The sequence below is a fragment of the Branchiostoma floridae genome, chromosome 18 (assembly GCF_000003815.2).
Source record: "Branchiostoma floridae strain S238N-H82 chromosome 18, Bfl_VNyyK, whole genome shotgun sequence".
In the NCBI taxonomy this organism is placed as follows: Eukaryota; Metazoa; Chordata; class Leptocardii; order Amphioxiformes; family Branchiostomatidae; genus Branchiostoma; species Branchiostoma floridae.
This window is the reverse complement of record NC_049996.1, coordinates 13,786,276-13,801,259: the sequence shown is the minus strand read 5'-3', so window position 1 is coordinate 13,801,259 and position 14,984 is coordinate 13,786,276. Positions and strand designations below refer to the sequence as shown.

The 14,984-nt window shown below is 38.5% G+C and overlaps 2 protein-coding genes across 2 annotated transcripts in view; both read left to right on the top strand.

The window, feature by feature from the left end:
- Positions 1-292: 292 nt before the first annotated feature.
- Positions 293-10,628, top strand: LOC118405437 (limulus clotting factor C-like). Its single transcript, XM_035804936.1, has 10 exons — positions 293-644; positions 806-976; positions 1,131-1,301; positions 1,544-1,714; positions 2,112-2,374; positions 2,784-2,868; positions 7,240-7,446; positions 9,084-9,425; positions 9,948-10,210; positions 10,482-10,628. Exons 1-10 carry the CDS (start codon positions 293-295, stop codon positions 10,626-10,628), a joined length of 2,172 nt encoding a protein of 723 aa, XP_035660829.1.
- A 2,962-nt stretch (positions 10,629-13,590) lies between these two features.
- LOC118405436 overlaps positions 13,591-14,984 on the top strand; it is a 2,132-nt gene continuing 738 nt past the window's right edge. Inside the window, exons 1-3 of the mRNA XM_035804935.1 lie at positions 13,591-13,715; positions 13,974-14,192; positions 14,664-14,771. Coding sequence (XP_035660828.1) covers positions 13,610-13,715; positions 13,974-14,192; positions 14,664-14,771 — 433 coding nt within the window. The 5' untranslated portion in view covers positions 13,591-13,609. The remainder of the gene's footprint in view (positions 13,716-13,973; positions 14,193-14,663; positions 14,772-14,984) is intronic.

Genomic DNA, 14,984 nt, shown 5'->3' with positions numbered 1-14,984 from the left:
TGTAATCTACCTGCCAGTTGATTTGACAAAGCCGTCCTTTATTGTCTCAAAAACAAAAACAACCGGACTACATCTAGCAACCAGCATGTTTCTGGCATCAATGTCGGAGATAACTGCAACTGAAGTAAGTAAATCTAACATGATATTGATTTTACAACTACAAATTTACACCTGCAAGCACAAACAGTCCCTTTACATTGTGCTACGTTGTTGACTTGCAGGATACAAACATAGATTGTACTTTTCTTTACCCAAATAGAACAACAGTTTTGATGTTGCGATACCAACGGAAATGCCTTGGATGACAACCACACTGTCACCGGTGACAGCCACACTGCCACAGGTGACGACCACACTGCCACAGGTGACGACCACACCGCCACAGGTGACAACCACGCCACAGGTGACAACCACACTGCCTCGGGGGACAAACACGCCACAGGTGACAACCGCACTGCCACAGGTGACAACCGCACCGCAGTGTTCACAGCTGGCACCCCCAGCAAACGGTGCCATGACTGGCTCCAACTCCTACGGAGACGTGGTCACCTTCTCCTGTAACCAAGGATACAAGCTGGTCGGCGCTTCTACACGTACCTGTCAGTCTGGCGGGACTTGGAGCGGAAGATCACCAACATGCAGTGGTATGTTATTCAGAAGAAACAAATGTTCAATACAATCCTGTATACATGGTTTTGTGAATTCTGTGCTCCGTATGACAAGGTTAAGATTGACCGTTGGTTTCTTCCCTAGTAAAGATATATGCTTGGTGTTGATTTTGTCATATGTGAAATCTGTGTTTCAGCTGTACAATGCCCGACACTGAAACCTTCAGTCAATGTCATCATGAGAGGGACCAAGTCCTACAAGGAATTGACGTACTTCAGCTGCAACCGTGGGTACAAACTTGTTGGTGCGGAAAGCATCAGGTGCCAGGCAGACGGTACATGGAGTGACAGGGTCCCTACTTGCCAAGGTACATGTAAGGTTTTGATGTTTAGTAGCTTCAATGTAGGAAAGGAGTGCATATAACCAGATTATGTCTGTCTGTAAAGAGTCAGAAACTGTGTAGATGCCATATAAACTCTTCATAGATTAATCAAAATGGCATTTTGTCTCTCTCTGTACAGCTGTAAGATGTACCAAGCTGCAACCCCCAGCAAACGGTGCCATGACTGGCTCCAACTCCTACAAAGACGTGGTCACCTTCACCTGTAACCCAGGCTACAAGCTGGTCGGTACTTCTACACGTACCTGTCAGTCTGACGGCACTTGGAGTGGAGGTTCACCAACATGTACAGGTAACTTCTGAAGACAATTTAGATCAAGATCCAGTTTAAATGTTACAAGTTCGAGTCTGTAACTACCAATGTATCCTACCTTGCTGAAATAAAGTAGTGAACGTTTAGTAGGGTCCACCATATTACATCTGCTTGTAAAGTTTTCATGTATAAAAGAAATATGCAATATTGCAGCCACAACAGTGTTACCTTTTCTTCTTTTCTCTCAAGCATTTTAATTTTATCACGATTCTATGTTTCAGCTGTGCAATGCCCACCACTGGTGCCTCCAGCCAATGGCTACATGACAGGTTCTACGGAGTACCGAGGATCAATGCGATTCACCTGTGGTCACGGATACAGCGTTGTAGGTGCGGAGACTATCAGGTGCCTGGCAGGCGGCTCATGGGGTGGCAGCGTTCCCACTTGCAAAGGTGGGGATCTAGAGTCGTTCATTTATTTTCTGTGTCAAATATCTTAGTATGTTGCTGTGCACTTTGCTGAAGCTGTATAGCAAGGTAAGTGGTTGCTCAAAGTCATTTGAACTTTTGTACCGGTTGGCTACAAAGTAATAAACCTCCAGAAAGCAATTTCTGAATATATTACTTTTAAAAGCTACCGAAAGCGGCTATATTCAATCACTTCTTTCCCTACGTCATGGCCAGTCTGGAAGTCAGAAAGTTGATTATCATATTTTATCAACTTCACAAACCTAAAAGTCTTACGAAAGACTTGCTTGGCATACAATCATTTATATCTGTCACACAAAACACATGCAGCTGGAAATCCAAAAACAATAAACGATGACCAAATGTCCTGTGACTGTTTCAGCTACATGCAGAAATGGCTACCAACTACTCGCTCAAACGTGCATCCGGGTTGGACTTGAAGAAAAGGACTACGAAGACGCGCAAGCGGCCTGTAAGAGAGAGGGAGCCACGCTAGCCATGCCGAAAACGGAGGAACTGGACGTCGCTGTGAGAAATCTGATCATCGACAAGTACGGAAAGGACTCCATGTACTGGATTGGATTGAAGGAATCTGGATTCTGGCGATGGGAAGACGGGTCTAGCCTACAGGACAGCCATTACAAGGTGCGTTAACACGCTTTGTGTGCTGCCGACTGAAAAGAGTGGCTAATTACTTTTGAAGACAGAATACAATCAGTGCTGCCAAATACAGGCTTTGCCCTTTCCAAGATCTATTTTTCCTTTTACCCCCACATCATTCTGTTTCTCCCGTTTCACAGAATCCGGATATTTCCCTGAGATTTTCCCTTTCACTGGAGAACAAGTCTTAAAAAGTATTCGAAAAGAGTAAAATGTCTCATGCTATTTTGCTCCAAGGTCATCGTGTGCATTGTTCGTGCTGCTGGTTTTATTGGTTTGCATGAAAAATCTCGGAGTCAATAGGTTTTGGAAACGGATCAAACAAAACGATGTACATAAAGATATTTGGGCTTTGTTACTTCTTGACAATAAACTGACTTTCTCTTTTGGTTAGGGCTGGAGTCCAGGGGAGCCTGATTCGGATATCAAGGCGTGGTTTTCTCACTCGGACTGTGTGCACTACTGGACCGGATACAATGGTACACCCATGTGGGACGATACAGACTGCGGAATTCACAAAAGGACATTTGTCAAGTGTCCTAGAAAAACGCCCTGCTCAAAAACATAAATCAAAAGCTTTAAGTTGTTTGTGATACTGTATGGTACAACTGCCGGGGCTCCCCTTCTCTCTCTCTCTCATAACCTCCAGAAACTACAAAACCGTGCAGCATAGCTTGTTCTCGGTCTGCCACGTATATCACATGTAGATAACTGTCTGCATTGGGATTCCCTGGCTTCTCGTCGGCAAATGCATCTCCTGTACACTGTCTTCAAGTCACTCCACCCACCAACAGTTACCTGAATAATACTTACAAATAATCGATAGAACGTCTCACGCCTATGCACCTAGGCACGATACAAATACATCATTACAGCTACCTAAAGTCAGAATTGAATCCGGCCGTAGAAAATTTGCATACAGAGGTGCATTTGCTCGGAATGAGTTGCCAGCTTCGTTTATAGTGGCCACGACTGACCGCTCTTTAAAAAAAAAATCTAAAAACATGTGCTGACATCTGCCCCCTGATTTTACGATTGACGACTTGGCACGGATAACGACTATGAAAATGGATATGATTTTGATTTGATGATGGACGTGTCTTTGTTATGTATACGTTTTTACATGCATTGTATATTAACTCTGTGTATACGTGTACCCAGGGTCTCCCTGGAAAGCAGTGCATATGCCACTGAGGGAGTTACCCTGGTTAAAGAATACAGAAATGAATGAATAAATAAAGCTCGGTGTTAAGCTTGATAGGAGGATGCACCAAGTTAACCAGTGAATGGACCCCACAAGTAGGTTGTTTTCAGTTTACGTTCAAATTTCCAGTTGTAGTCTCTTTCTTGTGAGTTGGTGTATGACATGTCATATATACGGCCTAATATGTTTACTGCCTTTTTTTATACTTTGGTTATTATAATTACTTGCATGTACGGCCATTGCTTTATTTCTCACACCAGTAGTGACGTTATAGCTGCTGTTTTAATTTACTAATCCATTCGTTCATAAAAATTGTATAAATGGTTTTTATTTGTTGATGATGATGATGATTGGTTTATTCAGGAAACATATACACAATGTACAAGGCCTCGCAGGCAACCTCAGTTACCTGAATTATGCTTGTACATATATAACATGATCACACTTACAATTTTGCAACAAAAAAAACTAATTTAAAATCTTAATTACAGAATTATTTTAAAACACAGTATATAAACAGAATACATGATTGCCTGATAGAGTGGCACACAATAGTAGTGTAGCTGTTCAAATGTCCAAATAGACCATAGTCCATATGTAACATTTAAGTGTTGTTTAGCAGCTGCACCATGTACGGAATCGGTCTCCTTTTGTACCTATCAGTTCACTTAAACAACTTGAAACCTTATGGCTAAGCGCCAATTAGTCTCCAAGCAGACCCTACGGTGCCTTAGAGATAGTATCAAAGCGGCTCCGGTGCCCGTTTGACTTCCTGTGGCCAGCTATACTCCTTTGCCAGCTTTGATACTATCTCTTTAGGCACCGTCGGATCTGCTTGGAGACTAAGCCCCAATATCATACAATATATTATGGTAACTTTTTTAAACTGTTGTTACATACATCTTTGCTTTATTTTGGTCATTCAGAGAGGTGAAAGTATAATGCTTCCATCGTGATGTTACAATTTGATATGAGCGTATAAAAAGATAAACGTGGAATAATTTTAGATGTAATTTCTCTATAGAACAACTTGAAGATCTTGTAATCTTTATAAAATTATATATACAATATCGCTGTTAAAGTAAGATTGTTAAGCACATTTGATTAGTATTACGTAATAAAATGTAAACAAAATCCAGTTCATTTGTCAGTTATATAATTGTTATAAATTTTCAACGTTTATTCCAAGAAAAAGGAGTAGCTTTAGCATGTCAATAACACTTTACACTGATTAGTCTGGGTAGCAAAAACCGTAAACAACCATTGTAATTAGATTGTGACTAGGGAAGGTTTTCTCGTGAAGTGAAGGAAAATCCTTCCTGGCTAGAAAATTTATCTCCTTTGGGATTTGAATTATTTGATGATGGAAGTAAAACATCTAGTAAAAGTCAGGCTATTTCAGTAAGTATGCGGAGATGAAATAGCAAAAGTTGCACATATCTAATGATCAGGTAAAATGATGCTTTATGAATGACATTAACAGAAATGTGGAATGATCGTACAATGAATGAGTACATGTTGATGTTTAAGGGAGACATCAGAGATCTTGTGACAGCCTTTGTAAATGGACACGTTAGCAAAGTAAAAAAACTTTCAGGACATTTCATTAGCGTTGTGTCAGGACATGTAAAGATACCAGAATATTCTTCAATGCTAATATGTGCAATCAGTTTTAAACGTTTATTCCAACAAAAGGGAATGAACTTCCCAATAGCATTTTACAATAATTTTCCAGGGTTCCTAAAATTGTAAGCAAAAAATATAATGCAATTGTGACTTTGGAAGGTTTCCTCCTTCACTGATCCACACAAAATTACAAAATAGTGAATTTAGATTCCATCCAAACAAGGGCAGTTTATATATAAAAGGCTTTCCAAAAAGATAATTTCTATCGTTGAAAATGCCAGGTTTGAAGTATACCTACATAAACTGATTACATGATAGAGCAAATGTATAGTGAAAGAAGCTGCTTACTATCTTTTATTTAAGACATTACGAAAATAGTTGGTAGGAACAATCTGAGAAAAAGCACAATAAAGGTGTTGATAACATCGAAATATTACTTTCAAGTTCTCATCAATACTTTTCTTTCGAATATTTCATATTTTTATCTAATTGAATAAAGAAACTAATTAGAACAAAACATTTACATGTACTATGTATACTTTATTTTGGCTAAGATTTGATACCATTTACTAATTATTATCTGTGTACAATTTCTTCATATCAGTTTGTGTCTCGTTGAAGGGCTCGGGCAGTTTGAAGAAGTCCATTAAATAATATGCTCACTCTTTTCTTGATTGGTTGCAAGCCAAATTCCTATTCCTTTATTTGTAGAATATAGAACCATCTGGACCTTTCTTTTTGTGGTCTATCGATTGAACGGGCCCATCTACAAAAAGAATACGTACAGAAATTCAATAGATATTGATACAACTCAATAATGGTGATTAATTTAGCAGACAAAAACGGTATCTTTATTTCGCTTCTTGTTTTGATAACAATACAAGACCCCTCTTGGATACAAGATACAGTATACAATTTCCACAAAATTTATTCCCCCCAAAAATAAGTTAATGTTCCAAATATGCCATGATAAGTATGATTTACACACACTCAGATGACTTTTCAAGCTAAGAGAATTAGCATTTTGTTTTTGCAAACAGGCAGGTTTCTGCTCGCAATGCAGACCAATCCATTTCTTGAAAAAAGGGCATGTCGTATCAAAGTAATGACCAATGATCAAACAGCTGCTCACTTACCTTACAAAAGGTACAAAGAAGGTTCGATGAAAGAGTTATTTTCTTTGATCAAGGGATCACGTGGTACTCAGATGCGAAAACAACATTTAATTGCATTAGAAATTAGAAAGTGGCTACAATCGACAATTTCAAAAAGGTCGAAATGCATTTTGGGGCATCAAAAATTGTTTCTAATGGTAACATAATATGGTCTCTCTTTTTGTTATGCACTCATTTACGCTCATCATTACATGATTGAGACAGTGACAAGCTCCAAAAATTTCTTTCTAACACATTGAATAAGTCATACTTATTCCAAGGACAGTATGATCAATTGTCATTAAAATATTAATGATTATTCATTATCATTTACCAGATCAGTCTAGAAATGAAGTAGATGTTTAATTTACCAACGCCTAGAAGCCAAAATGTTTTAACTACTGCTTCAAAAATAGAGATCTCTCCAGCTCCTGCTCATTCCTCACAATTTTAAGCCACAGTCACGCTTCTGTCGTGGCTTAACGCTTGTCGTCTGATCTCCGGCGAATTGAATCAATTTCATCGAGCAAAATTCCTACAAACATTTTAATTTGCATAAGACTGAACAGCTCGCACGTGGATGAAGTGACCTCCAGTACCCTAGCTCTCAGCTGCTTGGTCGACGATGACCACAACTGAAAAAGATCCGCGTCAGATGAACATGGCACATAGTGGAGACAACAAAGCCCGTCGCCCGTTGCCACTACTTCCATACCAAGACGTAAGAACAGGTAGGATGCGCTAATCCGTTGTGCAATTAGTTGGGTTTTACTGTACTTTCAACTCAATTGAAACTATATAGTAAGGTCAAGGAAAAAAAGGTTGCCCTAGCTATTGAGTGTTTTTATTGTCTTTCTTTACCAAAGGAGGAGAAACCAAAGTCGAGATTGCGTCGAATGACAGCCAGAAGGTCCCTAACACCAGCAACCCGAACGTGGGCAGAGATGACATTAGCAATCTACGGCAACAGCCAGCTGATACAGGGACGGACGACTCAGTCCCCAAAACGAAGGACTCCAACATTACCGGCCTTATTGACAACAGCATGTACGTGCCTGGCGCCATCCGACAAGGTAAAGACAGAGGCTTGTTTTTACGTACATGTTGCTATCGTTACTGCACATTGTAAGGTAGCTTTGTTATAAAGTTGATTCTAATGAACAGATTGTCTTTGTATACTCCCCAAAACTACATGTTGTAGCATTTCTGACCTTCTGTACAACGCAATGTTTGTGCCTAGTGCCTTCCGACAAGGTTAAGAGATATTGTCCATTCCTGTACTACCAAGTGATAGTACCAAAAAGAGGGGTTTTAGTTATAGATAAAGACTACGATGTGATAGTCATGGCACAGCAAATTCTAATGAAGTATGCTAGATTAATGAAAGGTAATCCTAATACATGTAGCAAGTTTTAAGGAACACTACATGAGAGGTTTCATTAGATATATTTTGAAGAATTTAGGGGCAATGTATATCACTGCAAATGAAAAACAAACAGCAGTGTATTTCAAAATTTCCCCCAAAAAATGCGACTGAAGTGCATAAATGACATGGCTAGTGATTGCAATTCAAATTATTATTTTTAGTTGATGTTTCGTTTGTAAATTACACAAAAATTACTACCACTACAATGTTGATACTTTTCCATTAATATTTGTGTAGCGACGTAGGCTTAATATCAATCTAATAGTATGTATATTGTTGAAAACGACATATAGTACACAGAATTTAATGCAAATTGTTTGATTGCTCGCAGATACCAACGATACAGAAAACACTTGTTGGATTGCTACAAGCTGCAAGATGACGTTTAATCGTTGCTGCCTGATTACCATAATCACTGTTTCCGTGGCCTTCTTGATAGGCGTTGGAATTAGCGTGGTCGCATATCTCATTGCCACACCTAAAAGGCAAATGGAAACCAATACGGTTAGTCTTATACCTTAGATCTAGATCCATAAGTCAACCAACATGCATCTTAATTCATGGCTATACAAATGAATCACCAAAACATTGCATATGTTAAAACATTTTGCAGGAATTTAACCAAATGAAAGAACTCTTGCAAAAGTTGGCAATACGAAAATTACATATCATACGAGGATTTCATATAAAAGACAATGTTAGTTGTTCATCCTTAGATTTACGAGAGCACTAAAGTGGACAATGGACATGAAAACAGTGAGGGAGGTCTTTCCTATTAATAGATTTTGCAGGACTTTGAATTTAAGAACATCTCATATAACTCTTGCAAAACTTACCAGAAGTTCATGTATGAGGTCACAACCAATTCAATTCGTTCTTAAAAGTAAGATTCAGTGTTAAACTGGAACATTATCTATTTTTGACAGCCCGTTGTGATGGGAGATGAAGACAATTGGACAACTGCAAAGCCTGTGACAAGTATCAATTCAACTGCAACCTACCTGCAAGTTGATTTTACAAAGCCATCCTTGAATGTACATGTCACAAAAACCTACGTGTCTGCAATCTTCATGTTTCAATCATCAACTGCAGATAAAGTAAGTATAGTCTAAGATAATATTGGTTTTACAACTACACATTCATATATGCAGGCACAAACAACCCATTTACATTGTGTTGATGACTTAAAGGATACCAGATGAAATTCTGCATTTTGATTACCTCAACAGAACACCAGCGTTGATGTTTTGATACCAACGGAACTGTCTTGGGTGACATCCACAGCCACACTGTCAATGGTGAGCAGCACACTGCCCCAAATGACAACCACGTTGAACTGGATGACAACCACACTGCCACGGGTGACATCCACACCGGCCCAGGGAACAACTACCCTGTCACTTTTGACAACCACGATGCCCCAGATGACAACTACACCTCGAAAGACGACACCAGCACCGCAGTGTTTGAAGATGCCACCCCCAGCAAACGGTGCCATGACTGGCTCCAACTCCTACGGAGACGTGGTCACCTTCATCTGTAACCCAGGATACAAGCTGGTCGGTACTTCTACACGTACTTGTCAGTCTGACGGGACTTGGAGCGCAAAATTACCAACATGCAAAGGTATGTAATGCAGAAAAGAAAAATGGTTTGACAATAATTGAAAAAAGATACAACACACAGCTTTGTATACATCAGAGTGCATGGTTTTGTGTTTTGTTTTCTGCCCCCTGTATGATAAGTTTAAGATTGACCGATTGCATGTAGCCAATTGCATTGATCATGAATCGTTCATTTATTTTTTGTGCCAAGTATCTTAGCATGTTGATGTGTACGATGTGCTTGATAAGTGGTTGCTCAAAATCATTTGAAATTTGTACTAGTTGGCTACAAAAGAATAAGCCTCCAGAAAGTTATTTCTGAAAATATTTCTTTCAAAAGCTGCTACATTCCATCACGTCTTTCTAGACGGCATGACCAGTCCGAAAGTCAGAAAATTGATTTTTTGATCATCTTTAAAGGCCTAAAAGTAACTCAAAGACTTGCTTGGCTTGCGTACGATCATTTAAACCGGCCAAATAAGACACGTGCAGCTAGAAATCCAAAAGGGATAAATGATGACGAAAACTCCTGTGACTGTTTCAGCTACATGCAGAGCTGGCTACCAACTAATTGCTCAAACGTGCATCCGGGTTGTTCTTGACAAAAAGAACTACGAAGACGCGCAAATGGCCTGTAGGAGAGGGGGATCCACGCTAGCCATGCCGAAAACGGAGGAACTGGACGTCGCTCTGAGAAACCTGATTGTCGACAAGTTCGGAAAAAACTCCGAGTACTGGATTGGATTGAAGGACTGTGGATACTGGCAATGGGAAGACGGGTCTATGTTACAGGACAACCATTACAAGGTGCGTTAACACGCTTTGTGTGTTACTTAAAAAGTATTGATCGTGAAGCCATTAGAAAAGAATCGTGCTAATTTGCTTCAAGGTCATCCATTCAAGGTGTTCATTGTTAGGCTACTGTAGGTTTTGTTGGTTTGTAGACAAAAATCTCAGAGTCTTACGTTTTACTCAGCGCACTAGGTTTCAGAAGTGGATTATAGAAAACGATATGCCCATATCATAGATATGTTACTTCTTGACAATAAAGTGACTTATTTGCCTTTTTTCGGGTTAGGGATGGAATCCAGGAGAGCCTTCGGGTATCCATGCATGGTTGCGTTCTTTAGACTGTGTACAGTACTGGTCAGGACCCACGGGCACCCCTATGTGGGACGATACTGGATGCGGTAATAACCTAAGGTACATCTGTCAGGATTCTTAAAACACCCTGCTCAAAAACATAGCAATTTAACTAGCTTAAAGCTTGGTGATACGCTTAATAGGAGATGCACCAACTTGGCCAGTGCAAGTAGGTTGTGTTCACTTAAATTTCCAGTTTTGGTTTCTTTCTTGCGAGTTGAGGCATGGCATGTCATATATACGGCCTAATGTGTTTCTTTTCTTTTCTACATGTATGCTTTGCTTACTTGCATGTGGTGCCATTGCTTTATTTGTCATATCAATACTGACAATGGCGTCGTTGTAGCTGCTGTTTCAGTCTTGTAATCTATTCGTTCAGAAAACTTGTATGAAGGTAACTTTTTTATTTGTTCACTTAATAACTTGAAAACTTATGACTAAGTCCCAATATCATACAATATATTATGTTAACGTTTTCAAACTGTTGTTACATATATTTTTCCTTTATTTTTGTCATTCAGAGGAAGTATTATGCTTCGATCATGATGTTACCATTTAATATGAGCGTATTAAAGGAATAACGTTAACATTAACGGCAATGTGGAATGATTTTAGATGTAATTTCTCTATGGAACAACTTGAAGATCTTGTAATCTTTATAAAATTATATATACAATATCACTGTGGAAGTAAGATTATTAAGCACATTTGATTAGTATTACTTAAAAAATGTAAACAAAATCCAGTTCATTTGTCAGTTATATAATTGTTATAAATTTTTAACGTTTATTACAAGAAAAAGGAGTAGCTTTAGCATGTCAATAACACTTCACACTGATTAGTATGGGTAGCAGAAACCGTAAACAACCATTGTAATTAGATTGTGACTAGGGAAGGTTTTCTCGTGAAGTGGATGAAAGTCCTCAGGCCTCTGTCCCTGGCCAGAGAATTTATCTCCTTTGGAATTTGCTGATAGAAGAAAAACATCTAGTAAAATTCAGGCTATTGTATTACGTATGCTGAGATGAAATAACAAAGGTTGCAAATATCTAATGATGATATAAAATGATGATTTACGAATGACATTAACACCAATGTGGAATGATCGCACATGTTGATGTTTTAAGGAAGAACTCAGAGATCTTGTGACAGCCTTGGTAAATGGTCACGTAAACAAAGTAAAAAAATTTCAGGACATTTCATTAGCGTTGTGTCAGGACATGTAAAAATACCAGAACATTCGTCAGTGCTAATTTGTGTAATTAGTTTTAAACGTTTATTCCAACAAAAGGGAATGAACTTCCCAATAGCATTTTACAATAACTTGCCAGGGTTCCTAAAATTGTAAGCAACAATTATAATGCGATTGTGACTTTGGAAGGTTTCCTCCTTCACTGATCCACACAAATTGACAAACTAGTGAATTTAGAGTTCATGCATTACGATTAAGACAATATGATAAGAACAATGGCAGTTTATATATAAAATGTTTTTAAATAGACAATTTCTATCCTTGAAAATGCCAGGTGTGGATTATACCTACATAAACTGATTACATGATAGATCAAATGTATTGTGAAAGAAGTGCTTAATATCTTTTACTTTAGAAATTATACGAAAATAGTTGGTAGGAACAATCTTGAAAAGCATAATAAAGGTGTTGATATCATCGAAATATTACTTTCTCGTTCTCATCAATACTTTTCTTTCATATATTTCATATTTTTATCTAAATGGATAAAAAAACTTGTTAGAACAAAACATTTACATGTACTATGTATACTTTATTTTGGCTAAGATTTGATACCATTTTCTCATTGATACCTGTGAACAATTTCTTCATATCAGTTTGTGTCCCGTTGAAGGGCTCGGATGGTTTGAAGAAGCCCATTAAATAATATGCTCACTCTTTTCTTGATTGTTTGCAAGCCAAATTCCTATTCCTTTATTTGTAGAATATAGAACCATCTGGACCTTTCTTTTTGGGACTATCGATTGAACGGGCCCATCTACAAAAGGAATACGTACAGAAATTCAATAGATATTGATAAAACTCAATAATGTTGATTAATTTAGCAGACAGAAAAGGTATCTTTATTTCGCTTCTTGTTTTGATATCAATACAAGACCCCTCTTGGATACAAGATACAGTATACAATTCCCTTAAAATTCATGCCACAAAAAACTAAATAATGTTCCAAATATGCCATGATAACTATGATTTAGACCCACTCAGATTACTTCTCAAGCTAAGAGAAATAACGTTTTGTTTTTTTGCAAACAGCCATGTTTACCAAATGTTTCTGCTTGCAATGCAGACCAATTCATTTCTTGATTGAATGCAGATCGTATCAAAGTAATTACAAATGATCAAAACAGCTGCTCACTGACTGTACGAAAGGTACAAAGAAGGTTGGATAAAAGAATTATTTTCTTTGATCAATGGTTAGATGCATTCCTTAGGCAACTACTTAGTACCACGTGTTACTCTGATGCGAAACAATATTTAATTGCATTAGAAATTAGAATGTTGCTGCAGTGCGACAATGTCAAAAAGGTCGAAATTCATTTTGGGCGCATCGAAAATCGCTCCCAACTGTAACATAACATGCTCTCTCGTTTTGCTACGCGCTAGTTTTCGTTCTTCATCACATGATTGAGACAAGGACAAGCTCCTTAAATTTATTCATAAAACATTGAATAAGTGATACGTATTCCATGGACAATTTTATGAATTGTCATTAATAAATTATTGTTTATTCATTATCATTTACCAGATCAGTCTAGATGTGAGGTAGATCTACAGCTTACCAACGTCAAAAGGCCAAAATGTTTTAACTACTGCTTTAAAAAATAGTGCTTGTCTCTCGAGCTCATGCTCATTCCTCACAATTTCAAGCCATATTCAGGTTTCTCTTGTGGCCTGTCGTCTGATCTCCGTCGAATCGAATTAATTTCATCGAGCAAAATTCCTACAAACATTTTAATTTGCATAAGACTGAACAGCTCGCACGTGGAGGAAGTGACCTCCAGTACCCTAGGTCCTCAGCTGTTTGGTCGAAGATGACCACAACTAAAAAGGATCCTTGTCAGGTGGACATGGCGCATAGTGGAGACAACAAAGCCCGTCGCCCGTTGCCACCACTCCCATACCACTACGTAAGAACAGGTAGGATGCATTCTACTACTTCAAAAGCTATACAAATCTTGTCTTTACCAGATTTACCTCTCGAAACATTCAACTTGCTCCTCAGAGGCAACCCAGCCCCCCCCCCCCCCCCCACACACACACCACATACACACTCTGTTTTCAAAGCCCTTTCCATAGTAGATACTAGTGTAACTTTCATTCTATCAAAATAAATTCGTCTACACATACTAAATGTTTCCTGTTTCATAACATGGTACTTTTTTTAACTCCTTGCAGGTAGAGAGCTAAGTTTAACACTCTCTGCTGGCAAAGGGGACCATGAAGATCCTGACATCCACATGTACCATTACGTAGACAAAGATGAAATCAACAAGCGACGACATACCGACGAACAGGAAAAACAACATAGACAGACAGCCGTTGTGGGGACGGGCGTTCTCACAGTTCCTGTATGCCAGAAGGTGCCTGATGCATTAGTACAGGAAGATGGCGAAGGTGCGTTTCGTATTCTGAATGTTCACTTCATTTCAACCTTAAAATTCATGTATAATTCATAAAACATTGTCATTACAGTAATTCTGTCTACGATCAATGTTGAGGTCTACGACATTGCTGATCTTTATACTCTTAACTGTTCCATCTACGTACGTTTTTCTGCAATCTTGTCCAATTTTCTAATTAACCACGGTCCATCCGTATCCATACTAATTACTCCCCCCTCGCCTTTGACTTTAGTTTATTGAGATGCCACTTAATGATGAAGGAGTGCCTAGAATTTAGTCTGCATAAAACTAAAACAATTATAATATAACTAAAATCAATTAACTCGGGTTGTACATTAGGTGTTTCATAGTTACTAACAACAGGTACATGTTGTCAAACTCTTAAGTTTTTCGCCCATCATACATTTTAGTTGCAGATTTTGCATATCTACAGTTCAGTGACCCCATTGTCCTTGCTCTTAAGGTATCTCGAGGGCGACGATAACAAAGGAAAAAGATCAGAAGGCTAACGATGGGGACAACAAAGCTCGTCGCCCGCTCCCACCACTTCCAAGCCAAGACATCAATACAGGTACGACCTTATCTACAAGTGATACTGGTGATATTTTTTTGTCGCAAAAATCTATACGAATACCCTGCCATTTTAAAATCAAATATCGAGTGGCCTCAGTCTCTTCTTCACGGTGGAGACATTTTGTCTGCAAAGAAATCTAAGTATTTCTACCAACTGTGCACCCCTACCCAACCACACACACACACACAGTTTGGGCTGCTTTCTACTATA

Bases quoted from the DNA above. Each gene is read 5' to 3' on its own strand.
- LOC118405437 (XM_035804936.1), top strand. From the start codon at position 293: ATGCCTTGGATGACAACCACACTGTCACCGGTGACAGCCACACTGCCA. The intron at 2,869-7,239 runs GTACACCCATGT...TCTTTACCAAAG, and splicing joins CTACTGGACCGGATACAATG to GAGGAGAAACCAAAGTCGAG. The intron at 7,447-9,083 runs GTAAAGACAGAG...TGACATCCACAG, and splicing joins GCCTGGCGCCATCCGACAAG to CCACACTGTCAATGGTGAGC.